Source organism: Myotis brandtii, unplaced genomic scaffold, assembly GCF_000412655.1.
Source record: "Myotis brandtii unplaced genomic scaffold, ASM41265v1 scaffold384, whole genome shotgun sequence".
NCBI classification, from domain to species: Eukaryota; Metazoa; Chordata; class Mammalia; order Chiroptera; family Vespertilionidae; genus Myotis; species Myotis brandtii.
The window spans coordinates 3,406,895-3,434,719 of NW_005364745.1; the positions used below are offsets into that span (position 1 = coordinate 3,406,895).

Consider the following 27,825-nt stretch of genomic DNA (forward strand, 5'->3'; position numbering starts at 1 on the left):
GGAGGGAGAGAGAGAGAGAGAGAGAGAGAGAGAGAGAGAGAGAGAGAGATTTTGTTTCATCTTTCCTCTCTTGGTAGAATACTGTGTCCTGCTGAGAAAATAAAATGATGACAGTCTTTTCCAAATGCATAAATTTCTCACATATTTCACCTAAAACATCAGCATCAATGCTCTTCCAGATAAACAAAATACTAACAGATATACCTAAAAACTGCCAATTATATGAGGGTGGATACCGGGCTTGCCCTTGTACACTGCTTGACCTAACAGCATGCTTTCAGCTAACATCACTTTCACTGACAGGATTTGATTAAAGGTGTTTTTCAAATAACACTCTAACTCTCAGGTGTCTGTTGTGTTTATATGGCACATAAAAGCTGCGGCTCTACTTTCTAAAACCCAGGAGCATGAGAGGAGGATACGCCTAAAAAGGAAGAGCTGGTCATTTTGCCAGAAGTTTCCGATTCATCTTCCCAGACAGACAAGGAACTCCCCTATGTGTCATCACGCCTTCTCCCAGGAGATGCATTTCCGGGAAATGGGAGCACAGTCAAGAAACATGCTATTTAGCCCTAACCGGTTTGGCTCAGTGGATAGAGCGTCAGCCTGCGGACTCAAGGGTCCCAGGTTCGATTCCGGTCAAGGGCATGTACCTTGGTTGCGGGCACATCCCCAGTAGGGGGTGTGCAGGAGGCAGCTGATCGATGTTTCTCTCTCATTGATGTTTCTAACTCTCTATCCCTCTCCCTTCCGCTCTGTAAAAAATCAATAAAATATATTTAAAAAAAAAGAAACACGCTATTTAACTTGCTCTTGGGGGACACGCGCCCGTGCTGTGCTCTGCCTGCTCCTCCAGCCCTGTCCCCGGGGCTGCGGCCCAGGAGGCAGGCCTCTCATGCACTGCACCCAGTGGGCGGCCTTGTCCTTCGGCTTCTGGTTGGGTCCAACCAATGGAAGACACTTACAAGAGACAAGAGGATGAGAGACGAGTGCAGGGCATCACCCCTCCTCTCTCCCCGCCAGGCCACACCCTGGCAGTGGCTGCCTCCTCTGGGAAGCCCGCATTCTGTGCACTGGCTCTCCTTCCACATTTGGGAACTGCTCTCTCTCCTTGCGCCTTCAGATGGGAAGCGATGCTCACCGTTACTTCTCAGGGCTGCTGTCCCAGCCTTGCTGGTTTAACCCACCACAAATGTGTAAGCAGTGCCTTTCTTCACCCCGAGTCACCCATCCCAAATAAGGGTGCTACCTGCTTCCTGCTGGGACCCTGAAGGCCGTCCGTGTCGGGTATTTTGTGTGTGACCACCCACTGGGTACATGGTGGATATTATTTGATTATAAATATTTGTAAAGGCAAAGCGAGGCTTTAAAAAAAAGTCTCAACTCCACATATAACAGAGTTGATTATTTAAGACATGTGGGTATTTTGGCTAAAACGCTTTGATGGGAGAATGTGCCAGATCACTTTAATTACATGGCATCTGACAAGTGACTTCTAAAAAGCTTTCTGATATAGTCTTAGGCCAAAATAGGAACCAATTTCAAAGGTTCAAGAATACATCTCTCCAAGGATAAGAAAACCAACTGACTTAAATGACAGCCAGCACCAGTCTAGAATGTCCCACGGTGCAATAAAGAAATGCCAAAATTCAGACATTACACTGCGAATGAGGTCTTGAAGGAAGAACCAACACAGGAGTGCGCGCAGTTGTACGTGCCACTATGCTCTGAAATGGGCATAGTGGGCATATTCCAGGGAATAACAAGCAAGACAGTCTGGGACATGCTGGACTTTATTTCAATGTCCAGAAGACAGGCTAGCAGACGTTGAATTAGAACCACCTCTGCTTAGGAAATGAAGGAGGGAGAAAAGAAAGAGGGAGAGAGGGAGAGCGGGAGGGAGGGAGGGAGGAAAAAAGGAGAGAGAATAAAAGCTAAATGCTCACCCTAGCCCAGTGGTCGGCAAACCGTGCCTCGCGAGCCACATGCGGCTCTTTGGCCCCTTGATTGTGGCTCTTCCACAAAATACCGACTTCTGCGCATGGGCCACGAAGTTTCTATCGCACTGTACGTGCGCGCCCACACGTGGTATTTTGTGGAAGAGCCACACTCAAGGGGCCAAAGAGCCGCATGTGGCTCGTGAGCCGCGGTTTGCCTACCACGGCCCTAGCCAGTTTGGCTCAGTGGACAGAGCACTGGCCTGTAGACCAAAGGGTCCTGGGTTCAACTCCGGTCAAGGGCATGTATCTTGGCTGCAGGCTCTTCCCCGGCCCAGGCCCTGGTTGGGGCATGTGCCAGAGGCAACCAATTGATGTGTTTCTCTCACATCCATGTTTCTCTCTGTTTTTCCCTCTCTCTTCCACTCTCCCTAAAAGATCAATGGGAACATATCCTTGGGTGAGGATTAACAACAACAACAAAAAGCTAAGTGCTCTGCCATTGAATGGAAACTCAGGAACAAAGTTGTGGACAGTTGCAGGCAACAAAACACCCTCCACGCCTTGTCTCAAGCCCACACTTGAGCGGCCAGCTTTCTGGCACCGCGGGTGGAAGTGATAATCCCCACAGCAGGGCTGGCAGCAGCGAGTCCTTAGCATTAGCCTCTGAAGGTGAGCGAGAAGCGGAGCCAAGCTTTAATAGGACACTCAAGTGGAACGCTGGGTGCTGTCGGGTGGAAACACGTGGTTCATCAGCGACAGAACCTGATTGCAGGTGGCAGGAGTAGGTTTCCTTTCTCGTGCAGTGACTGGTAAGTGTGGGCATCTCAGTGGTGGCGTCCAGGTGACGGATGGGCTGGGGCGACCCCTGTCCGGATGGCAGACAGGCATCTGTGGGGTTGCCTCGGCTTAGGGACCAGATGGTGTCCCAGGTCAGCAACTACTAGCAAAGAGCATGGCCGGTGGCCCCTGGTGGCCTGTGTCCTGGAGAACTGGTGAAAGGACACACCTGCATCTGGAGTGTGCAGACTGGGGTGAGATGGGAGGCCAAGCAGTAGGTGGCTGAATGCGTCCCCATCCTAGAACAAGGATATTGTTCTTGACCACGTTGATTCTAGGGTACTGAAACTAACCCAAGTCTGGGGCAGCTTTCCTATGTCTATAGTTGTGTATTTTTATAAGCACAGCTGTAGCTACATATATCCGTTCCCTCCTCTGTTGCCTCTGAGACTGCGGTACTGATGTGCCAGGCACTGTTCTGAGCCCTGAGAAACATGTGGAGAAAACACAGCCCCTGCCTCGTGGGTCTCGGCTTTTAGTGGAGGATGGAAGACACGCCCGAGGTTCACCACTGGGGGTGAGGGTGCTGCCCTCCTCCTGCACGTCTGGCAATGTCTGGAGATATTTCTGATTATGTGAGGGAGAAGGGTGGGGGCATTCTACTGGCATTGAATGTCTAGGGGACAGAGATGCTGGCAAACACTCTACAATGCACCCCACAGCTCCCCACAACCACCACGTACCTACCTCGTCCAAACTGTCCATAGTGCTGGGTTGAGGCACTGACATTCTGATTGTCCATTAAAAACAAAAGTGTGATGCTGAATATCATTCCATTAAGGCACATTAAAGACTGGAGAAGCAGGAGCACGTTTTAGTCTTTGCATTGATAAAATTCCTAATTTAAAAATGTACAATTCTGTTATTCTTCGTCTATTCACAAAGCTGTGCCCAGCAGCACTCTCTAGCTCCAGAATGTGTTCATCACCGTAAAATACAAGGCCTGTACCCATGAGCAGCCCTTGCTTCTCCCATGCCACCCCAGCCCCTGGCAATCCCCAACCTCCACGCTGCCTCTGCAGGCTTGCCCATTCTGGTCATGTCATGAAGATGGTATCATGGGCTTTTGTGTCTAGCTTCTTTCCTTTGGCACGCTTTCAAGGTTCACCCGTGTTGTAGCATGTCTCAGCACTCCACTCTTTCCTTAAAAATATTCCATTGCATGCATACACCACACTTTGTGCATCCATTCATTGGTCACGGTCATTCAGATACTTTTGGGTTATTGGGAAGAATGCTGCTAAGCCGTTCGTGTACAAGAGTCTGTGTGTTTAATTCCAGTGGGTAGGTACCTGGCAGAGGAACTGCCTGCCGAGCCCTGCAGGGACCAAGTTTAGCTGCGGAAAAGTGCTGAGCGGTTCTCTAAAGCTGCCGCATCATCTCACGTCCCAGCAAGGACGCAGGAGGGCTCTGGGGTCTCCACATCGCAGCCAAGACTGGTTACCGTCCGGCAGGCTTTCATTTAGGAGATGCGAATTTTAATTACAGTCTAAATCTTCCAGAGGGGAAACGCTCAAGTCTTTCTTAATAAACTCTTTTCAGTTCATTATCAGCTGAAATTTCCCCTTAGAAAGACATAAGAGTGAATGCAATGCAAATTCAGAACATCTCTGGCTCTGGCTCTATAGGGGCTTTTATTCCTAATTTAAAAGTGTGGCCTTTCCTTTTTTTAAAAAATTTATCTTTACTGTTGAAAGTATTTATTGTTGAAAAGATGTCCCCTGTTTCCCCATTAACCCCCTCCACCCTGCTCCTATCCCCCACCCCTTCACCACACTATTGTCTGTGTCCATTGGTATGCACATATGCATATGAGTTCTTTGGTTAATTTCTTTCTGTCTCCCCCACCCCCCGCCATGTCTCTGGATCTGTTTTGTTCATCAGTTTATGTTGTTCATTAGAGTCTACATGTGAGTGAGGTCACATGATACTAGTCTTTCTCTGACCGGTTTATTTCGCTTTAGCATAACACTCTCCAGGTCCCTCCACGCTGTCTCAAAGGGTAAGAGATCCTTCTTTTTCACAGCTGCATAACGTTCCATAAATGTACCACAGCTTCTTTATCCACTCATCTACTGTGGCCTTTCTTTCAAAGACAAGAAATGTCACTTAAGAGTATAATAGCAATGTATCTCACAAGAGGTTTTGTTGGCTTATCTTTGCCTTTAGACAGGTCAAGAATGCAGTGGAGGAGGGAGGGGTATAAAAACCTTCTAACCACTCCTCTCACCCCAGGCCCAGAGACTGGGCGGCTGGCCCCGGCCCAAGGATACAGCAGGCTGGCTCTCCAGGCTCTACTGGAGCTCAGTGACAGCACTCCTCCAAGAGTGGCCCATGGACCAGGAGCTTGTTAGACATGCAGGCTCAGCCCAGCCAGTGTGGCTCAGGGTTTGAGCGTCGACCTATGAACCAGGAGGTCAGGGTTTGATTCCTGGTCAGGGCACATGCCCGGGTTGCAGGCTCAATCCCCAGTAGGGGGCGTGCAGGAGGCAGCCGATCAGTGATTCTCTCTCATCATTGATGTTTCTATCTCTATCCCTTCCTCTCTGAAATAAAAAAATATATATTGGGGAAAAGAAAGCAAAGCAAAGCAAAGAATAGCAGGCTCCGTCCCCACCGCACATGTACAAGGTTCCCAGCTGACGCACATCACATGGACACGACGTTTGACAGCACCTCTCCGTGGATGACAAGTACAGATCGCCGCCATCATTCTTACCCAGGCACCCACTGTTTCAAGGTTCGTTTGAAAACATAATCCCTTCGCCTGAAAGACAATCTCGTGATGTGTTCCACACAAAGGGAACCCACGCGGATTAAAGGGTCATTGCAATTGGGGATGTTTCGCTTGTGTCTAAAGCTCGGCTGGGCCCTGAGACAGAGATGCATCTGAAAGGCACAAACAGAGCAGCCTGAGACTTACGTAATACGACTCTGATCCCTTTGCCGCTTACCAATCGCTGGAATGTCTCTGCTTTTGTCACTTGGAAAGTTCCCAAGGTTTCTGTGCTTAAGAGTTTTGTGACTCCCCATCTCCCCACCCTGCTCTCTCACCCGCCAGAGAAGGTCAACTCCCTGATGTTCCCAGTAGCCTGATAGGCAGCCGGATGCCGGTGAAGGGGGTGGAGGAGCCAGCAGAGGGAGGGGAGTGGCCTGGAGGCCGGGTGCCATGCTGGGCTTGCGGCCTTGTTGCTCCGGCATCGGCATCGGCATCGTGGCTGAGGCACTGAACCTCAGCTCCCTCAGCTCTACAGCAAGGAAATTAAATACCAACCTCATCAATAGTAACAGCAGCGGATCTATTAGAACTCAAGGCACTAGCGGTGTCTGAACTCATTACAATCCCAGCCAACCTACGGGAGGGGTCATGTTATCACCCCCATTTTACAGAGGAGGAAACTGAGGCACAGAGAAGTCTGGAAACTGGTCCGAAGTCCCAGAACTAACAGGCAGGGAGCCTGGATCCTAACCTGGGCATCCTGCCCGCGGCGTTGGCCCTTCACCGCCGTGCCAGGCGATCGCCGTGCTTGTTAAATCTCTGCAGACTGGGCAACGCTGCAGAATATCACTTACTGGCTGGGCGGCTCTTTAAAAAACAAAGTTTAAACTGGAAAAATGAAAGCCTCCGGCCAAAAAGCAAACACTGGCTTCTCACGGGGGCCGCTGAGGCTCTCCCACGGGCAGGCAGGAGTGTAACTGGAGCGCAGAGGCAAACAGAGCCTGCCCTGGAGGTTCCACTTCCTACCAGCCCTCGGCGCGTTGTGCAAACCTTCCCGACATAAGCGCTGTGGGGACGAGGCTGGGCTATTTCTCAAGGCCCTTCACCCGAAGCTGACTCGAGCTGCGGCTACTCCAGAGCCGCGAGTGGCCGCCTGGAAAGTTCCTGCGATCTTTCGGAGCAATAACAAACAATCCTGGTTTCGGGTTGCCCGCTGAAGCACAGAGCTGGAGGCCAGACACACTCGCGGGGTTGCTTTGAAGAGACTTTGATTTTTCAGGCACATCCATTCACAGAAATTTTACTCGGACCAAACTCTTCCTGGTCCCCATCATCCGCTCCAGCTCCTGGTCCCAGAAGCGCTGGCGGTGAAGTCAGGAATGAACAGGGGGCTGCCACGTCCGCGCTTCTATTTCCTTCCACTGCCTCTGCACCCACATTCACTCCTTAAATCAGGCAAACCACACGCCCACACCAAGAAATGACCACGCACCAAACCCTACCCGGACTAGCCAGGCCCAGATTCCCACAGTCAGAGGGTTCAGAAGGATAAACTCGTCTAACGCCCCCATCTCACAGATGAAGACACTGAGGCCCAGAGAGCCAGGGAATGTGTCAAAGATCAGGGCTTGCATTCGCTGCCCTGACGCCAAGAGCAGCTTTTCCTGGATGTGCTTATGTCTCCCTTCTTTCCTCTGAAAATCTCTTTCTACCCAAGGGAGGGGGTCCCTAGGGTAAGACTCTGAAATACTTCATGCCAATAACCAGCTTTCAGGATCCCTTGAGAGCGCCAGCATTGCCCAAACACCTAACATCGCCGGCCCTTGAATTGCATTCCTTTTGTACGACATCTTTCTGAGGGGAGAACATGGTATTAAATCATATTAAAAACAAATCAGGGACATTAAGTACTTAAACTCAGGATTTAACCCAAATTCCCCCCCATGGCCCACAGGCTCCCATCCAACCTCACCTTCCCGCTCTCTCCATTCACACCAAACACCCTCCCACCTCGGGGCCTTTGCCTTGCTGTTCCCTCCACCAAGACAACAGCTCCAGGAAAGCGCACGGCTCGGTCCCTCACTCCCTTCAGGAATCCGCTCACACACAGGAGTCTGCTCAGAAGGCCCTTCACTCCCACGTGTATTCAGAGTGGCCCCAGCCTCTTCAATTTCCTGTGTCCCTGACGTTACCTGAGAGGCCCATGCTTAGGGTCTGTGTGCCCGTTAGACTGTATGGCCCGTGAGGGCAGAGACTGTGTCTTGCCTACTGCAATTTTCCAGGCAGTTAGAAGTGATTTTGGGGGGGAGGGGGTAAGGTAATGTGAATCTTTAGTTTTGAATTTGCTTTTTTAGTTTAAAGTTTCTATTCTGAGTTTCCTTAAACCAAGACACACCCATAAACCTGCATAACCATGTATTTCTCGGGTTCTAATGTAAGTTCTTAGGGAGAAGCTGTCCTTTATGTTATCACTAGAGGCCCGGTGCATGAAAATTTGTGCACGGGGGGGGGTGGGGAGGGTGTCCCTCAGCCTGGCCTAAGCTGGCAGTCAGACATCCCTCTGGCAGCCCGGGAGCCCTTGGGGGATGTCCGACTGATGGCGGAGAGCGGGCCTAAGCTGCAGTCAGAGAGCCTTAGTGCTGCCGAGGAGGCAGGAGAGGCTCTTGCCACCGCCGCTGCGCTCGCAGCAGTCAGCCTGGCTTGTGGCTGAGCGATGCTCCCCCTGTGGGAGCACAATGACCACCAGGGGGCAGCTCCTGTGTTGAGCATCTGACCTCTGGTGGTCAGTGCGCGTCATAGTGATTGGTCGTTCTGCCTTCAGGGTCAATTTGCATATTGCCCTTTTATTATATAGGATAAGCTTGATTTTGCTACCCGACATGGTACAAAGTGTGGTGCCCAGACCAGCACATCAGCAAGGAACTTGTTAGAAACGAAAATTTTGGGGCTCCGGCCCTGACTCAGGGGTGGAGCCCAGCAATCTGGTCTAACAAGCCTCCCAGGTGATTCTGATGCAGGTTTGTTTTTCCCACCACCGGCACAGTAGGAAGAAGTAGGAACTAAAAACCAGCGTTCTTTGGCTTCGGTCTCAGCTCTGCCATCCCTCCTATGTGACAACAAAGTCACTCAAGTTCACTGGCCTCAGTTTATTCACCTGTCCATGTGGTCACGGAGGCCTCTGCCAAGTTCTCAAAGTCAGCGCTGCACCGTGTACATTCTAATGAGGTCACCGAGCTCCAGTGAGGCCCCGTCCACACCAAACATTTCAGCGGGGCACCCCTTCATCCTGAAGGGTCTGGATTCCCATTTCAGATTGTAATCTGAGGGCAAGACAGGCAGTACGGACTCTCTAAGAGCTTCTAGTTACAACGCCTTGGAACTAAATTCTACTCCGCCAGCGGGGACCCACCCCATCAGCCCAGAGAGAAAGCCCCTGGGGAGCAGCGGTGGGGCTGCCGGGCTGTCAGTGATGTCAAAAGCAGGCGCAACAGAGACTCCATCGCTGCTTCTGCGAGGAACCCAAGTGGCAGGAAGGCTGAGAAATGGGACACTGGTTGCCCTTTCCTGCTCTGTGTTCCAGGTGGATATAATCAAAGGCGGCTGCATGAGAGAGAACAAAGGCTGCAAAAATAGGGTTCCTGTCTGAAGTGCTCACGACGGGCTCACAGAATCGGCAGGGCTACCTTCTGGGGACAGAGACCTCCTGGGGACAGGAGGGAGGAGACGCGGATGAAAGACGACATCTTCAGATCTAACAGACCCCACGGCATTGCAGCCGAGCGTTAGCTCTTCAGGATGGCCTGGCCTCAAAACGCCACCTGGAAATAGCCCTGGGGCTGCAGGAAATCTCCATCAGGGCAGATAGAGAGGTTTGTCTCCTGTGGTCACGACAGACCCCCAGCCTCAGCACCGAAAGCCCAGAGCAGGCAACTTGTGCTAATTCCTGAACCTTGTTCACCCGCACGTTCTTCTTCCTGAATTACTCCAGGGTGACTGAGGGGACCAGGTGAGAAACACCCCGGGGAAACGGACGGCCTTTAAAATGGGGGAAAGAATGAACGAGGGTGTTGACCGACTGCGTCACACGGAGGAAGCCCCTAGCCCAGCAGCGGGGCACTCGGGATTAACATGATTCACAACGATTCCTTTCTCATTAACCGCCTGAGAATGAACTCTGACCCTGACAGTCTACTAACAGGGATGAGAGAAGGACACAGGTAACTGAGACCCATCAATCCCAGATGGCTGAGGAGACAGTGGCGACCACCAGTCCAATCGCTTTGGAAAGCAGAAAGGGCTTCGTGGAGGAGACGGCAAGCTGGGCCTTGAATGACACGCAAGACTCGGTGGGAGGGGCGGTGGCAGTGGCATCCGGGAAGGCAGGCATTCCAGGGACCCTGGGGAGGAACAGGAATGTGTCTAAAGGACAGGCGCGTGCTAAGTGATCTGTGTGCCTCGACCCTTGAACTGCCTGGATGCTGTCAGCGTGAGAACCGCCTGCTCCAGGTGCCCTCTCCCGTGGGGTTAGACGGAGTGGAGGTCACTGCCTGGTGGGTGGGACCCACGCCCATCCGCCCGGCTCTGCTCTCCATCACAACTCGCTACTAGTTCCCAGGCTCCACTGACCTCCGCCTGCGGGAGCGGGTCCAGCCGGTGGGGGGCACGCCAGAGGACGGAGGGAGGGGGAGAGGCAGTCTGCTTCAGCTCTGAACATGACCCAGCTGAGTGTCTGAAGCCCTTCAGCCTCAATATACTTAATCCGGCTTTGAAAACAGTTTGAGAAGGAAAAATCCGGTTACCCACCAATATTTTCTCAGTGTAGTTCTCAATTTCCCATTCAGTTCTCATCCGTTTGCACCACTTCTGTGGTTACAAGTCTTCCCTCTAAAGCACAATTTTGCAATAAGATCTGTTCGGCTTTAACATACCCTATTTCCCTTTAAAAAGCTCGTGAATTGTATTACTTTGACATCATACACTTTAAGCCCAAATTTAGTTTTCATTTTAATTTTATTTTGTGCACAGCATTACACACACACACACATGGGCTCCCACCTCCCTCCACCCACCTGTCAGCTCTCAGGGGGTGGGACCTGCTGGGAAGCTCTGGGCTGGGAAACCCAGGTCTCAACATGCAGTGCCGCGGTTCTTGGTTTGGGCTGAGCATTCAAGTCACCTGGTGCTTTGAAAATCCCCGGGCGCAGACTGCACCCCACGCTCACGACACAGGTATCTCTGAGGGGGCCACCCAGCATTTTTCAAAGCTGTCAGGTGATTCTAATGGGAGTCAAGTTGAGAACCACTGGTCTAGTGTCCAGGGGGGCCCTGACCTTGAACTGCAATGATAAGCCCTTCAAGGAGAAAAGGAAGCAATGGTCACAGTGTCGCTGTTTTTCCTTTAGTTCGGGATGGCCTCATGCTGGGACCAGCACTAACACTGGCGTCTCTTCCCTGCACCCGCCCAGTCCTCCTGACCCACCCTGCAAGGCCCACCTCCCAGCACACCTGGGCCAGGAAGCATGCGCAGCTACCGCAGTGCGTCCCCGTCTCTCCCCTTCTTGCACCCCTTGCAGTCGAGGATTTTACAGTGAGCAGGACAGCCGTCCGTCTTGTCTCCTCAGCGAGATGCTGTGCATCTTCTAGATGAGGACCCCGTTTCCTCCTCCTCGGGCTGCGCTTACGATAAGGTTTGGAACAATGCAGAGGCAGGGAGTCCCTCCCAACGGCTGGATTAACGCAACAAACATGTGGGCCCGTTGGCTGGTAGCAGCAGAGGTTCCATCACCTCCAAAAACCTTGGTGACCCAAACCAGAGTGACTTTGCTACAGCAGCAACTATATTATATCCTTCAGCGTATCCCTCTGTCCAATGGCAACAGGTCTTAGGACAGACAGGGTGGCTCTGCCTGGAAGGGGATTTTGCAGGGAGGAAGGCTGACGTTACACACAAAGTCTAGCAGTTTTAGGTAAATTAACTTGGCAGCCAAATTGACTTGATTTCTAAGACTCAACGGCTGGAATGAAATACCCAATACATCCTGTTTTGAGAAACAGCAACAAAGGGCACCAAGCCCCCAGCCAGAAAAACCCCTTGTCACATGACTTACACAATTCAAGGGCTCCCTCCCTCCCGTATTTCATATTTAAGCTCCACAGAGTCGTTTAAGAATACTTGCACAGGTTCTTGCTTTCAAAGCCACAAAGATCAGGTTTCTAAAGTGTGGACCGTGTGTGCAGACGATATCTATCTCTCTGTCTATACATACATGCCTGGGTGGTATTTCTTCAAATGCTACAGTCCCAGCAGTGATTTTATTTAGTCTGGTTGTTCCTAAGACAAACACACATAACGTTCACTAAACGCGCACCACATGCAGGGGAGACCATCTTGAAGCAATTAGACTGCTCCGTGGCCAGAAGTCTCGGGCCAGGGAGCCCTCCCACTTCCTCACCTCCACCGGGAACGGGAACGGATGGGCGGAGAGAAGCCAGGCCCGGCTCCACAAACACAGCCTGCAGCTCAACTTTCTGCCCGGCTCCCTCCTGTTCTCTCCTGACCCAGGACACCGCCCTTCTACTCTTTCCTACACGAATTCCAGCCATTCGGTTGCTTTCACTCGTTTGTAGCCCCTCTCTGACCAGCTTTAGAGGGAGGGAATTTTCAGGCAAGGTTTCTTATCCACCCCTAAAGGCAGTGCTGCAGGGAGAGACGGGAAAGGCTGAAGAATGCCCAAACCGCCCATCTGGTCGCTGACCTTGGGTTGGGAGGCTTCTGGAGAATGTCTGCCGACGTGGCTGCGTCGGCCGCCTCATTCCCAGGACTTTGGGGGACATCTGGTGTTTAGGGAGGAAAGGCCGAGCATTTTCCTATTTAAACTGCACTGGAAGCTGGGGGAGCCAAGTGACGGGTTGGGACATTCACCAGGAAAGCTCTTTTCCTCTTGGACCCCCAGCTACTTCACCCCTAATGCATTACCCAGCTTTTCACCGGCAAAAAAGAGTGTGTTATCCTGAGAACCACCCTGAAAAGTCGCTCCCACAAATTCGGACCCAACGCCCCTTCTGTGCTGAGGAGCGTGGAAAAGACCAGCACAGGTGCAGACATCCCTGATCCTGTCCTCGGCGAGCTTCCCGCGCTGTGGGGGATGCAAGTCTCTCAGACAACGAAGGTTTTTCCTGAGCTGCTGAGTCTTTTGTGCTGTTGCCCCTGTTCTTTCAATGTAAGAAAACACATCAAATTCTAAACTAGGATTGCAGTGGCTTAAAGAGAAGAAAAGCCACAAAAGGACTGAGCATATCGGAGAGGGAGGCGTCTGGACTGGACAGAGAAGCTGGGCCGCCACCTGGACCTTCTCACCTGAGGGGAGGGCCGGGCGCAGACAGCCCCACCTCCGGTAAAGGCGAGTGCGAGCCAACACTGAGCCAAGTAGGGGCTGGGCCAGTGGGGGGCCCTCGAACGCCAACATCAGGGCTCCAGGTTGTCAGGCAACAGAGAAACACTGTGCGCCACTGAGCAAACTAGCAAAGTGGGCTTTCACAAAAGCTCCTAAAATAGGCCTCCAGCCTCATTCTGACATGCAGGCGGCTAAGTCACAGGGTAAACCCGAACAAGCAGGCAGAGAATGAGGCCACGTACCAACAAGGACCTAACTTTCAAGTGCATGACCTGGCCTTGCCCTTAGGAGACAAATGCAAAACATTGCACGCACGTCCCAGTGACACGCTGGCCGTGCGGGCTGCACAGGGCCAGCGGTGCCAAAAGCTCCAGCGGAAGGGACATGCTGGGCTGGCCTGTCACACATGCAGAACCGCTCCCAGCAGGTCAGCACCACACCAGCGCCCGTGGAAAGAACAGACACAGGAACAGAAAAGTCTCCACAGCGGGAAGATCAAGCGAGGGAGACGATGCACAGGCAGGCAGGGGTGCATGGACCGCGCCAACTCCAGTGCAGACATGCAGGCGGGCGAGGGGACAGGCTGCACCACGGGACCCACACTGCCCGGGACTCGCTGTTGTAGAGCACCCTTGGCCTGGCTAATATCATTCCATGATGCCGGAAGGACAGGAGAGAGGGTTTCCAGAGACAGCCCCTCTCATTCTGCACACGAAGACCATTAGATTTGAAAGAAAATATGAAGCCAGATAGATGTAATTCTGTGGTGCCTTTCACACTTAAATTCTTGTAGTTATCAGTCAGTAGCTGTCATCATCAAAAGAATATTCCAAGCAGAAAGATTAAATGTTAACAGATGAGTAGCTCTGGAAAACCGTGCACTGAAAAAAAAAAACATCCTTTCTCCCTTTTTCATGTAGTTCTAACTTTCCACATAAGTGTCATCGAAGGGGAAAATGGCGGGCTTGCACGTGCAAAGGTGAACGTGCTAGAACTGGTTCCAGAGTGAATGCAGCAAAGGCCATATCATGTGGACCTTTGTTTTACCATCTGCAAAATGGAGGTGGCCATTTTTGTATAACTGCTCTGTAGGAGAGTAAGATGAAGAAGTGATTCGTGCTACAGAGATGGACCTTGAAACCACTGTGCTAAGTGAAAGAAGCCAGAGACAAAGGCCCCACATTGTATGGTCCCATTTATATGAAATTAGAGGCCCGGTGCATGAAAATTCATGCACTGGAGGGGGGATCCTTCAGCCCGGCCTGCCCCCTCTCTCAGTCTGGGAGCCCTCAGGGGCAAGCCCGGCCTTGCCGCACACATACCTGCTGCCCCGGCGGGGATGAGGGGACTGGGTGCCACCATCTTTGAGGGCGTGGCAGTCAATTAGCATATTCCCTCCTTATTGGCTGTGGGCGCCACCATCTTTGAAGGCGTGGTAGTCAACTAACATATTCCCTCCTTACTGTCTGTGGGCGCCGCCATCTTTGCAACAGCATGAGGGTCAATTAGTATATTCCCTTTTTATTAGATAGGATATCCAGAATAGGCACATGCATAGAGAGAAAGCAGACTAGTGGTTGCCACGGAGAGGGAGAGGGGAAAAGAGGCTGGGAAGTGTCACTGCTTAATGGGTACAGGGTTTTACTTGGGATGATGAAAAATATCTGGACATAGACAATGAAAATGGTTGTACAACATCGTGAATGTGCTTAATGCTACTGAAATGTATACTCTACTATGGTTAAAGTGGTAAAGCTTATGTTATGTATATTTTACCACAATATAAAGAAAAGAGAGAGAATAGAAAACAACCTCTGATTGTGTCCTCTATACATCCTTATTAACCAAAGGTATAAATGTATTCAGCTGATCACAACCGTGGCTAAGCTGCTAATCTAAATGTTCTATTTTCATTTCAGTGGGTACTGTCTTAGACAAAACTATCATAAACCGTTATCTCCCCTTTCCCTGGCACAGCTGTGAAAGGCGGTTTTGTGCAGACACTTGCAAAGCTGGACTGGGAAGGAGGAGCCAAGAAAGCTGTGTAATGCTTCAAGAAGTGGTCCAAAAGCACCATGTCTAGCACCAAAAATCTCAGGATAGTGGCCTCCGCCCTTGTCCATCCAATAGCTCTGACTCCACATGGGGCATGGTGGGAAAAGGTTAATTGACTCGTTCAACACATACTTTCTGGGTATCTACAACAAGCCCGGCGGTGGGCTAAATGGTGTAATTATAGCCGTGTAAAGTTACAGTCCCTTCTATCAAGAGAATTTTAATCTAGAGGGCAAGAGGGATAAGCACCAACAATTACAGAAGGCTGGGAAGGCTCAACACATCAGCCAACAACCAAGGCCTGCCCACTATTGGGAGCCCTGGCTGTCAAGTCAGAGTTCACTGCGTTTGCGCCCTGTGCCCCACACCCCACAGATAGGCCTCTGCAAAGGCAAAGGCAAACCAGAGCTGGGGGCGGGGGTGGCGCTCAACCTGGGGCTTTGGCTGAGGACAAGCCCAGCTCCTAGAGGACCAGACAGGGACTGAGAGAGAACGCTTCTCCCTGAAATCACCAGCCTGTCCCTAGACAGAGCTCAGCACCCTGAGCTATCGTGCGGCTCCCTGAACACCAGGGTTGGCATCTATGCTATGGGATCTAGTGGGTGTCAGGAAGAGGGTTTAGTTGGCAAAAGTTGCTAAAATGTGATGCCCAATCTTAGGAAAAAGTGCCCTTTATTCTCACTACTGATCCTTCAATCTAGAGTCAATCTAGTTTCTAGATGCTGGTTCTCTCTGGTTGACCCTACGTGGGACACCATAAAGTATTGATTCCTGGTCCTCTCCACAGACCAAGTGATACAGGACATCTGGGGTGGGCATGGCATCGGTCATTTTTAAAGCACCCCAGGCTATTCTAAAGGTGGCAGGGTTGAGAACCTCTCATCTAGGCTAAGAAGCAAAGGGAACAGGCTTTATCAAGAGCCTACTATGGGCTGGGTACTGTTGCTAGCTCCTTGCATACAGTATCAATCTCTATAGGTGCCCCACCAATTATCTTCTTGGATTTGTTCTGGCCATAAACATATGGTCCCTCAGAGCAGCACTCAACCTTGGAGGGATAGGAGATTAGGAAAAGATACCCCAGTTTCCTTACCCCCTGGGTGGGTAACTCCGAGGCACACTTCAAACCTGGGGTGAGCAAACTCTTTCTGTAAGAAGCCACAGTTAGAATGTTCGGCTTTGTGGGTGATACAGTCTTTGTCCTGACCACTCAAATCTGCCTCCATAGTGCAGAAGCAGCCACGGGCAATGATCAATAATGGACTTGGCTGCATTCCAATAAAACTTTATTTACAAAGACAGACAGCAGGACATAGTTGGCCAACCCCTGCTCTAAGTCTAAACAGATTCCCAGAAGTTCTCAGTGAAAATGCATTCCAGTTGACCCTAGCAGTAACCTGCCAATAGCAGGCTATTTCATCCCCTCACTGCGCACTTCCTGGGGTCACTGGTGAGAGAAACTCCCTGCACTCAGATTCTTGTCTCAGAGCCTGCTCTGGGGGCGCCCACCCAGCGTCGGTATCTTGTTTTAGACTCACAAATTCTATGGAGTTGAATACACCATCTCCACTTTACAGTGAACAAACTGAGATTCCGGGACTGCAAAACTGATACGTGATAGGGTCCAGATTAGAAGTCTATTTGGCTCCAAAGTCAATGATTTCTCTACTGCACGACCGGAGTAAGGATGGAAACACACACACACACACACACACACACACACACACACACACACCACACACACACTCGAATAGCTTTAATTATGGCGAGCAAGATTCCTACTACTCATGTAATTACTGACCTATGTTATAAACGGGTTTAAAAAAAATAATAGAAGTAGTAAGGTTTCACGGTTATGAAAAAATACCCTTTCTCTTTTATGCTGTATCAAGGCCAGGATAGAACTCATTTCCCAGCTATCAGCTGGTTGCCATCCTGGTGCTCTTTCTCCTCTGGTGGAATCTTTGGTTATACTTGGGAATAAATCCAGCCATTCAAGGTAAAACCCCCTGTGTCACTTGGAGCCTGAAGAGAAAGGAACTAGATTGAAAGGCCCTCTTCCATACAATAACATGGGGTATGGGGACAGCAATTTCTCAAAGCCCCTTAAAGGCACTTGTGAAGGTCCCCTGCGATCCTAGGGGTTCCAGAGAACCGAGAACCCACACAGTTAGAAACCACTCTTCATAGCTTACGCGGTCTTGCCCTCGCTGTCCTGTTTGGTGGCACTGGCCCCCTTCTTGCCCAGCAGTGAGGCCACCTTCTCGGCATCTCCGTTCTCCACGGCCTGCAGCAGCCGGTCATCGTTCTTGTTCCACTCATTGGTCTGTGGAGCAAAAGGGAGACACAGTGTCAGCAGACAGCAGTGGCCACGGCCATGCTCACGGCAGACCCTCAGGCCTCCTGCTCCCATCCTTCCCTGCTGTTGCTCAAATCAAACTCTTCCCCCACAAATAGGCGCCTTAAAAATACCTTCCCCTTCACCATGGCGGCACTCAAGAAAGCCGGCTTCCCAAAAGGAAACATCAACAGTTTAATGAAATAGCAGCCGTCACCAAACTCTGCAATGAAAGTACTTGTTTGAACTGAAGTTGGGGAGATGAGGCAACTTACAAAGACCTCCGGGCCAGTTTACACATTAGCTTGTTTCCAGCTCAACCCGACAGCTGGCCTCTCAGAGCAGTGGCCTTTGACCTGGCCCACAGCTCACGGGGCCCACGGTGTTACAGAACCAAACCGCCAACGGCTCAAGGCTAGCTGAGGGTTTATAATACACGTAATTTTTTGTCTGCTTTTTTGCCACTCTTTCCGGCCCTCAGTTTTGAGCTGTGTACTGATTTCAAGTAGTTGTCCAGGCTACCGACTCAACAAAGTGTCACCAGAAACAAAACTGCTTCTTGAGCGAGCTACTTAACATCAAAGAGCTCTGAGCAAACCTCCTGGGCCAAACCCCAGCCCCAGGAGAACAATAATGCGAACACAGGGACAGCAAAGCTATCGTGTGCACAGAATTAGTTTTCACTCTTACGAAGGGAAGAGAGGATCCCTATGTCAAAGAAGATGGGCCTTGAGTACAAGACCAAGAAGTTTCAAAAGTGAAGGCAGCAAGCAGTGAGCCACTAAAGGTCTGGAGCAGGGGAGTGCGGGGATAAAATCAGTGACTCGGGAAGTCATTGGGAGAGGTGAGGCCTATGAGATTAATGGGGGGAGAAAAGATCCTGGTCACCTCAAAGCCCATGGGTCACTCTGCAGGCCCCGGTCACCTCCAGACTCCCCCTGCAAAGCCTGCTTTCTCGCCCCTGTAGCTAAAGGTACCCCTCCCCCCCCAGACTCTTCCTCACTCCTCAAACTCTCTATACACAGGTTTCCAGGGCTCTCTGCTTCCTTGTGGCCTCCAAAGAACCTCCAGAAATTTCATACTAAAGGCTTTGCCATGGACCACTTCAGGGAAGGAGACAGCAGAGATACTGGAGATTAAAAAACTAACAGAAGGGAATTTTGCAGGACTACAGTTTTCTGTGGCCACAGAGTGTTCCCAATCTCTCTGCGTTGAGGGAACTGGGAAACCCAACAGGGCTCTGCCCTCTCAGTGAGCAGTGGTGGGTCTACCAGATGTCCCCAGCCTGGAGGCAGGGCCTCAGAGAAATCGCAGGCCATGGAGGAGTAAAACAGGTGTACCCAGGGTTCAAGTTAGGAATTTACTTCTCTGAGAGTCTCAGGACTGGACCCTCCCATCTTCAGGACTCTCCCCCACCCCTCCCACCCACCCCTAAAGAGAGAATGGTAAGCTTGAATGAAAATGAGATGTTTGTCCCCAAGGCTGCATGAACTTTAAGTCCACAACTCTCCATTGACACTTACATGCTATGAACCTAGAGTCACTCAAAAACCTCTCTGTGCCTCAGTTTCCCAAGGCATTGGACTGGATGACCACACTGATCCCCTTAAAGCTCAAAAAACTTAATCTATAAAATGCCCCAAACCAAACTTTGCTAGGGATTTTTCTACAACAGTTCTGTCTGCATTAATAGAAACATTCTATATCTGCACTGCCCAAAATCGTGCCCCTAGGCAGTACTTCTCAACCAGGGGTGATTTTTGGCAATCCACACAGACATTTCTGATTGTCATGAATAGGGGGCGCTATTGGCATCTCGAGGCTGGGGTGCTGCTAAACATCCTTCAATGCATAGGACAGCCCCCTCCCTGCTACAAACAATCATCCAGCCCCAAATATCAAGATTGCATCCGCCTCATGGAAGCACTGGAAATGTAGCTAGTGCAGCTGAGGAACTGGATTTTTAATGTGAATTCCAGACTTCGGTGCAGCTCTAGGCGACGGCTTTCTAAATATTTCTAACCAAGTAGGAAGGTGTCTGGGCCAATGTCCTCCACACTCTCCGACAACAGTCAATTTGCTCGCAAAGAAGACATTAGGTTTCATCTTCAATTATAAATCGGGCTTTCTCTGGAAGGGGAGGGGAACACAATAAATAGACCACTTCAGGCACAAGCGTTTGTTAGTACAACAGGAAACTGTACTGAAAAGCAAAATGTAGCCAACACGAAGAAACAGCCTGCAGCGTATTTCCCCCAGAGTGCGTCTTTTTATAAGCCAAAACAAAACCAGCAAAGTTTATTGAAGTACATGTAGGACTCATGATTCCTACTTACATGATCCCATGCTCCGTTATTCATGTTGTCTTTTAAATCCTCCCCGGACCAAATTAAAACAGGATTGGGAAGATCAAAAGGCTATTAAATCTCAGGGGACATGATTGAAAATACTTAAGCGAAGAACGCCACATGAAAGGGTTTTCCTTCTCAGTGCTGTGCACTCAACTCGGGTCGAGAAAAATGTGATTGCAGGGATTTCTTAAAATTAGTTACATGTGGGTATGTAGGGAGTTCCATTTCTATAGCACCAAGCAGGAAAGACTGCCCCTTCCCTTACTCTTTGGAGGATAAGGTCAATAGCAAATCCCTTGAGATCTAAAACTCTTCTCTTTTATCTTGCCTCTCTTTTTCTCTTAGAGCACATGAGGCAAGAGAACATGCCCACCCCCACACAAAGATTTAATAAATAACTGGCAACACCATTCAACCTATATGTGCTGCAGATGCAGCTCACCGGAAGCAGCGAGAAGGGAAAGGATGGGTGGGTGCTGTATATGTTGGTCTTTGAGTCTGAGCCAAGAGAACAGTTCAGAACAAATTGGGAAGATCCTGGGGGGAAAGTAGACCATCAGTTGGGAAAAGAGGAGAGTTTTACTCTGAAGGGTCTCACAGGTGCTCTACAAGTAGAGGCCAAGAAGGGTCCCAATTAGACCTCCAACCAGGAATCCAGGTTCCGAACGTGAGTCTTCCGGGTGAAATGCCATGTAGCAGTGTAACCGGGCAGACACTCCATCTCTTTAACATGACCCTGTCTCCTTTCTGCCTGTCCACTCCCTTCTTCAGTCATCAAGCCCCTTGGACATCAGATTCTGGTCAGTGTCAATCTATCTTAAGAACAAAGCCTCAAGCCTGTTGATCACAGACACAGAGTTTCAGTCAAGTGAAAGATAACATCTAGACTTCAGTTGTGTTTCAGCCTCGGGCCCATGAAAGTAGAAGGACCTTACAGATCATCTCCTCACGAGACAAGAAAGAATCATACCATGGCTGACATCAGGACCTGACACAATGGTCAGCTACTCTCTACCTGGCTCCAACCAATCAGCAGAGACCACGGCCCCACTCCTGTAGCCGCCATGATGAATGACTTTCCCCCATACAGCCCATCCCCTGGAAGCCATCACCAGGGAGCCGGGTCTTTGAGCACTAGCTTACCTGGGACTCCGGGCTTGGTGCATTTCCTCAACTAATAAAACTCTCTTTGCTGCAAACTCCTATTCACATCTGAGGGGGCTTTGATGGGGGCAGGTGAACAGACCCCTTTATTCTGGTAACAGCAGGGAGCAGATGCTAATGTAACAGAGTTCTCTAGACCTGGGCCAGGCCCATTCTTCTACTTGTAATTAGTTCTGCTATACACAACTGACCATACCATGCGCCTTCCAGAAGCATGGCTTTCAAGATGCCATCACTTTCCTCTCCTAGACCTGTCCATGGACACATTCCCTCTATTTTCTCCTATGAAACTATTGGATTTACATTCTATACCAAACATTCCATAGCTGATCACAAGATGAGACAAAACAGGTGTCCATTAATATTACTGCTCTTGAGAATCCAGAAGCAAATTTCTCTCCCCCACCTGCATCACCCTGCTGAGTGGTACTAAACTGAAATCAAGCATCAAAAGGAATCTTTAAAAAAAGCTATCTTGGCTAATCTACTGTCCAAAGGCAGCCCTGGTAAGAAGTGTTTTGTGTAAAAAGTAGATCATGTGATAGGTGAAGTTCGAAATTTTGCCATAACATCCCGAAGTAATTCACTTATACTTCTGCAGACCATCATCCCACCAACAATATCCCCTCTGCCCGCTTCCCACGGAAGCCCCCTCCATGGGGCAGGCTTAGCTCCGCCTCCACACTAGGCTCCTGGTCCCCTTAGAACGTTTTCAACCTATTAGTGGGTTAATCCAACACTTAAAAAAAAGAGAAAATAGAAACACCAGATACATCATATTTTAATAAGGTTAAATATCTTTGTATGCGTGTACTGCATGGTGATATAAAACATATATATTTTTTACTGGGGAAATCACAATAAAAAACATGGGGTGCCTCTGCTTTTGAATGCTGTCACCCCATCTGCCTAAGAAAGGCTCTCTTCTAAGCCTCACTCAAGCCCCGCAGACTCCTCAAGCCTTCCCTGCTGCCTGCTTCTGCTTCTCTTCCCTCCTGTCCAGAGGTCGCCTACTCAGCGCTGGAGCCCACAGTCTAGACTTGAAATATTGTCCTGGCTTCATTCCAAGCTCCGTGCGTGCTTGCTGTTTCCTTGTCTTCAGCTCCCTGAAGGCAGGGGCAGCCACCGTCACTTCTCACCCCCATGTTGCCTCGCAAATGGATCTGCTGCTGATTTTAGCAGGAGTTTCTTCCTCTCAGTTAACCTGAATCTCGCCTGACTTCGAAAATAGTTTCTTTTCATCTACAAAACTCTCTCATTCTTTTGCAAACAACTATCTCATCATGTTTCCAATTTTTTAAAATCTTCATTGTTGAAAGTATTACCCATATGTCCCCTTTCTCACCCCCCCACCTCCGTTGACCCCATCTAGGCTGCCCCCACCTCCTGCCCTAGGCCTGCAACATTTCCCATTTTTAAATAGGCTACATAAATCCTACTCCTTTAACTTTTCTACTCCCTTAACTTTGCTAAGGCCAATTTTCCAAGATTTTGATCACGGGTACATTTTTTCCGAATCTCTTCATGACTAAGCCTTGTCAATTCGTCAGGGTGGAGCGGTGTCTCCCAGTCACCAGGCGCGCCTGGGTGCTTGTTAAGTATGCTGACTCCCAGGCCCCATCCTGGAGATTCCGGCCCCCACCTCCATCCCCCTGCTGATTCTTATGACAGGTTTGGGGACAACTGGAACCTATGCAAAGGCTAACCACAGGATTCCTTGAAAGGAAGTTCTTCCTTCATGAGGCATTATTAAAGAATATATAAGAAAATGTCTTCGCCTTTTCTTGAAGAGCTAGGTATTCTGTCTCCCACAAAAGCTTAATCAATATTGGGTTTCCCTTAGGAGACATATACATACGTGCAACCCTATGCGTAAGAATTTTAAAAAGCACTGCTCATAATGGTCAAAATTTATAAATAATCAAATATCCAATAAAAGGAGATAGATAATTACAATATGATCAAGCAACAGAATATCACACAGCAATGAAAATGAACACATTACAACCACATGCAACATGGATGGATATGGAAAACAATGCTGCTGAAAGAAGCAGGACACAAAGGAACACAGGATGACTGCATGTATATAAAGATGAAAACAAGAAAATGGATCCATATTGTTTAGGGATATGTGCACAGATGGTCAAACTATAAAGGAAAGCAAGGACAAGGTCACCTTCATAGTCAGGAGAGCGACTGGGGTCAGGGGGTGGCATCTGGTCAGGAAGGGCCACCTGGGAACACTCCAGGGTCCTGTGCCCTATTTCATGACCTGGTTAGTGGCTCCCCAGATGTTCACTTGTTAGACGCCACATTCCTTTTGTGCACTTTTCTGTACATGTGACGTATTATTCACACACACACACACACACACACACACACACACACACACACAGTTTAGAAAGAATCTGTGGTTCACTTTCTGGTCAAATCAAAACCAAGTGCCTTTCCATAATGTGCATTCTCACTTGCTGCTTCCTTGTCTGTAAAATGAAGGTAGGGTGGTGACAAAATTTGGTCCTTAAGAGGCCTCAAAACCCCCTGGAGAACGTGAGAAAGGGATGATCCTCCCTCAGAACAATGCACATACACACGAAAGCTTGCATACAATTTCAGAGCCTTCTACGACTCCAACCTTCTACCCCCAGCCCACCCACTCGAACCCAAGTTAAGGACTCTTGGTCTAGACCCGTGGTTCTCAACCTTCTGGCCCTTTAAATACAGTTCCTCATGTTGTGGTTCTACGACTCAAACCTTCTACCCCCAGCCCACCCCTCGAACCCAAGTGAAGGACTCCTGGTCTAGACGAAGAAACAAGCTGCAGTGTAGTGCTTCTGAGCCGAAATTCCAGCTCCGTCACCTCCCGGTTAGTCTTAAGCAGGGTGTCCGCAGCTCTGGTCTCCACATCCTTATCTGTAAAACGGGGGGCCCTACTTTCTTTCCAGTTATCCAGAGAATTAAATGCAATGCACATGAAGTGCCTGGCACTCAAAAAATGGTGATTATTATTATTCAATTAGAAGATCTGCACTCTATGTTCGTAATTAAGCTCTATAAATCTTTCAATATTTACAATTTATGACTGGTGGCATTACCCCTTCAGAGGTAGATAACACCTTAAATTTTAATTTGCAAATTTTCTACCATGCTCCTTAAAAAAAATCACAATTTAGAGGGCTCTGGAGAAAACACTCAGAGACATGGAATTAACTATCTTATTGAACACGCTCCTTTTCCGGGAGGCTGTGTAAACAGACGGTATTTCAACAGAGCACAGGCCACATTGGCAAGTTCAGGAAGCCATATGTGACGCTCCAGAGACATGTGTAATGTGTCAGCTATGAAGGGCAGCGTGTGGGAAAGGCAGCCCTCACCTTCCATGTGGGCTCCAGGCATTCCCGCTAATACCTCACAAATGAGACGCTCAGTGGCTGGCCGGTACGCCTCCTATTCATCAAATCGTTTCCAAACGACACCCAGTGGGTGCAGAGCTTTCCCTTGAATCCTGGCCTTTGGAAAGCACGGCCTGCCCCTGGGAGGGTAGGAGACACCACGTCGAGCATGTGATGAGCGCCGGGCTTTGGCAGCTGGCAACGTCTGCCCTTGGCCAGACATGGCATCACCTTCTTTTATTTTGGTTTAACCACTGGGAACTGAAAACCCAGTGGAAACTCAGTGGCCACAGACATCTGGTTAGTGGGCAGCTTTGAGTTTGGGAATATATCAACCCAACGAGAATAATCCGGTGGCGAGAGCAATCCCGGGGCGAGTTTCTCTGACCTTCTTTAGGACAGATGCTAACACCCCAAGCAGCACCAAGCAGCACCGGCCTGGCAGTGCGGGTCGCCGAGCAGCCATCTGGGGGGTCTATCCGGGAGACGGTCTTTGGGAGGCTGCACTGTTGCCTCTAGTTTATGGAGCGCAGATCGTTTTGCCAACATAAGCGGTAAAGGCTGAGACGAAAGTTAAAGTAGACAGTGCTTTCACTGAGAAGCTTTCAGAGTCATACCATCCAGGAAAAAGTAAAAAGCACACACCTCATATTTTAAGACAGAAGACAAGAAGCAGGCAAGCTTCAGGCCCCGCCAATGCTTTCCCCTGTGAACTGTAAGCCAGGGCTTTTTAGATATGTATCTGCGAGGCACACAGCAGAACAGAAAATGCTGTGCATGTTACTTTCAATTGTTTACTCATTCATTCAGCAAAGATTATTATTATTCAATTAGAAGATCTGCACTCTACCTTCGTAATTAAGCTCTATAAATCTTTCAATATTTACAATTTATGACTGGTGGCCCATTACCCCTTCAGAGGTAAATAACACCTTAAATTTTAATTTGCAAATGTTCTACTATGCTCCTTTAAAAAAAAATCACAATTTAGAGGGCTCTGGAGAAAACACTCAGAGACATGGAATTAACTATCTTATTGAACACGCTCCTTTTCCGGGAGGCTGTGTAAACAGACGGTATTTCAACAGAGCACAGGCCACATTGGCAAGTTCAGGAAGCCATATGTGACGCTCCAGAGACATGTGTAATGTGTCAGCTATGAAGGGCAGCGTGTGGGAAAGGCAGCCCTCACCTTCCATGTGGGCTCCAGGCATTCCCGCTAATACCTCACAAATGAGACGCTCAGTGGCTGGCCGGTACGCCTCCTATTCATCAAATCGTTTCCAAACGACACCCAGTGGGTGCAGAGCTTTCCCTTGAATCCTGGCCTTTGGAAAGCACGGCCTGCCCCCTGGAGGGTAGGAGACACCACGTCGAGCATGTGATGAGCGCCGGGCTTTGGCAGCTGGCAACGTCTGCCCTTGGCCAGACATGGCATCACCTTCTTTTATTTTGGTTTAACCACTGGGAACTGAAAACCCAGTGGAAACTCAGTGGCCACAGACATCTGGTTAGTGGGCAGCTTTGAGTTTGGGAATATATCAACCCAACGAGAATAATCCGGTGGCGAGAGCAATCCCGGGGCGAGTTTCTCTGCCCTTCTTTAGGACAGATGCTAACACCCCAAGCAGCACCAAGCAGCACCGGCCTGGCAGTGCGGGTCGCCGAGCAGCCATCTGGGGGGTCTATCCGGGAGACGGTCTTTGGGAGGCTGCACTGTTGCCTCTAGTTTATGGAGCGCAGATCGTTTTGCCAACATAAGCGGTAAAGGCTGAGACGAAAGTTAAAGTAGACAGTGCTTTCACTGAGAAGCTTTCAGAGTCATACCATCCAGGAAAAAGTAAAAAGCACACACCTCATATTTTAAGACAGAAGACAAGAAGCAGGCAAGCTTCAGGCCCCGCCAATGCTTTCCCCTGTGAACTGTAAGCCAGGGCTTTTTAGATATGTATCTGCGAGGCACACAGCAGAACAGAAAATGCTGTGCATGTTACTTTCAATTGTTTACTCATTCATTCAGCAAATATTTACCGAATGCTTCTCATATGGCTGGCTTCATCCTTACTGAATTTTCTGTCTTGCTGTGGAGCTAAAATACAGCAACCTGAGAAACAGGCCAACAACACAAACCAGGACAATGAAGAGTGGTCAACTAAGCCAAACGGTGAATCGGCAACTACCAGCTAGGCAGGGCGGGAAGGTTTTCCGATTTGCATAATGAGCGAGAACTTGCAATGAGAATACTTAGGAGGGAAGACAAGATACAACAACGGAAAAGTGCAAGATGTATTTCGTGAACAGTGAGTTGATCCAAGTCTAGCCTTACAAGACTCTCCCTAGTGTGCATGGGAAACGCAGAAGATGACCAGCATTTCATGAAGCCCTCACCTTCCATGTGGGCTCCAGGCATTCCCGCTAATACCTCACAAATGAGACGCTCAGTGGCTGGCCGGTACGCCTCCTATTCATCAAATCGTTTTCAAATGACACCCACTGGGTGCAGAGCTTTCCCTTGAATCCCGGCCTTTGGACAGCACGGCCTGCCCCTCGGAGGGTAGCAGACACCACGTCGAGCGTGTGATGAGCGCCGGGCTTTGGCAGCTGGCAACGTCTGCCCTTGGCCAGACATGCCATCACCTTCTTTTATTTTGGTTTAACCACTGGAAACTGAAAACCCAGTGGAAACTCAGTGGCCACAGACATCTGGTTAGTGGGCAGCTTTGAGTTTGGGAATATATCAACCCAACGAGAATAATCCGGTGGCGAGAGCAATCCCGGGGCGAGTTTCTCTGCCCTTCTTTAGGACAGATGCTAACACCCCAAGCAGCACCGGCCTGGCGGTGCGGGTCGCCGAGCAGCCTCTGGAGGGTCTATCCGGGAGACGGTCTTTGGGAGGCTGCACTGCTGCCTCTAGTTTATGGAGCGCAGATCGTTTTGCCAACATAAGCGGTAAAGGCTGAGACGAAAGTTAAAGTAGACAGTGCTTTCACTGAGAAGCTTTCAGAGTCATACCATCCAGGAAAAAGTAAAAAGCACACACCTCATATTTTAAGACAGAAGACAAGAAGCAGGCAAGCTTCAGGCCCCGCCAATGCTTTCCCCTGTGAACTGTAAGCCAGGGCTTTTTAGATATGTATCTGCGAGGCACACAGCAGAACAGAAAATGCTGTGCATGTTACTTTCAATTGTTTACTCATTCATTCAGCAAATATTTACCGAATGCTTCTCATATGGCTGGCTTCATCCTTACTGAATTTTCTGTCTTGCTGTGGAGCTAAAATACAGCAACCTGAGAAACAGGCCAACAACACAAACCAGGACAATGAAGAGTGGTCAACTAAGCCAAACGGTGAATCGGCAACTACCAGCTAGGCAGGGCGGGAAGGTTTTCCGATTTGCATAATGAGCGAGAACTTGCAATGAGAATACTTAGGAGGGAAGACAAGATACAACAACGGAAAAGTGCAAGATGTATTTCGTGAACAGTGAGTTGATCCAAGTCTAGCCTTACAAGACTCTCCCTAGTGTGCATGGGAAACGCAGAAGATGACCAGCATTTCATGACAAATATTTGACCACTCCCCGAGTTTTAACAAGACCAGCAGTTTCAGAAAGAGCTCTCCGTAAACTGT

General features: G+C 49.6%; 1 protein-coding gene across 3 annotated transcripts in view; it reads right to left on the reverse strand.

Moving 5' to 3' along the window:
- Window positions 1-27,825, reverse strand: part of RAI14 (retinoic acid induced 14) — a 106,503-nt gene that overhangs the window by 32,293 nt on the left and 46,385 nt on the right. For 2 of the 3 annotated variants that reach the window (XM_005872604.2, XM_005872603.2), the window contains exons 1-2: window positions 17,418-17,515; window positions 17,141-17,271 (exon numbers count right to left, since the gene is read on the reverse strand). In XM_005872604.2, the coding sequence (XP_005872666.1) occupies window positions 17,141-17,271; window positions 17,418-17,471 (185 nt within the window). In that variant the 5' untranslated portion in view covers window positions 17,472-17,515. Of the gene's footprint in view, window positions 1-17,140; window positions 17,272-17,417; window positions 17,516-27,825 lie in introns of those variants that run through there. The other variant, XM_014544890.1, reaches the window with a different exon arrangement.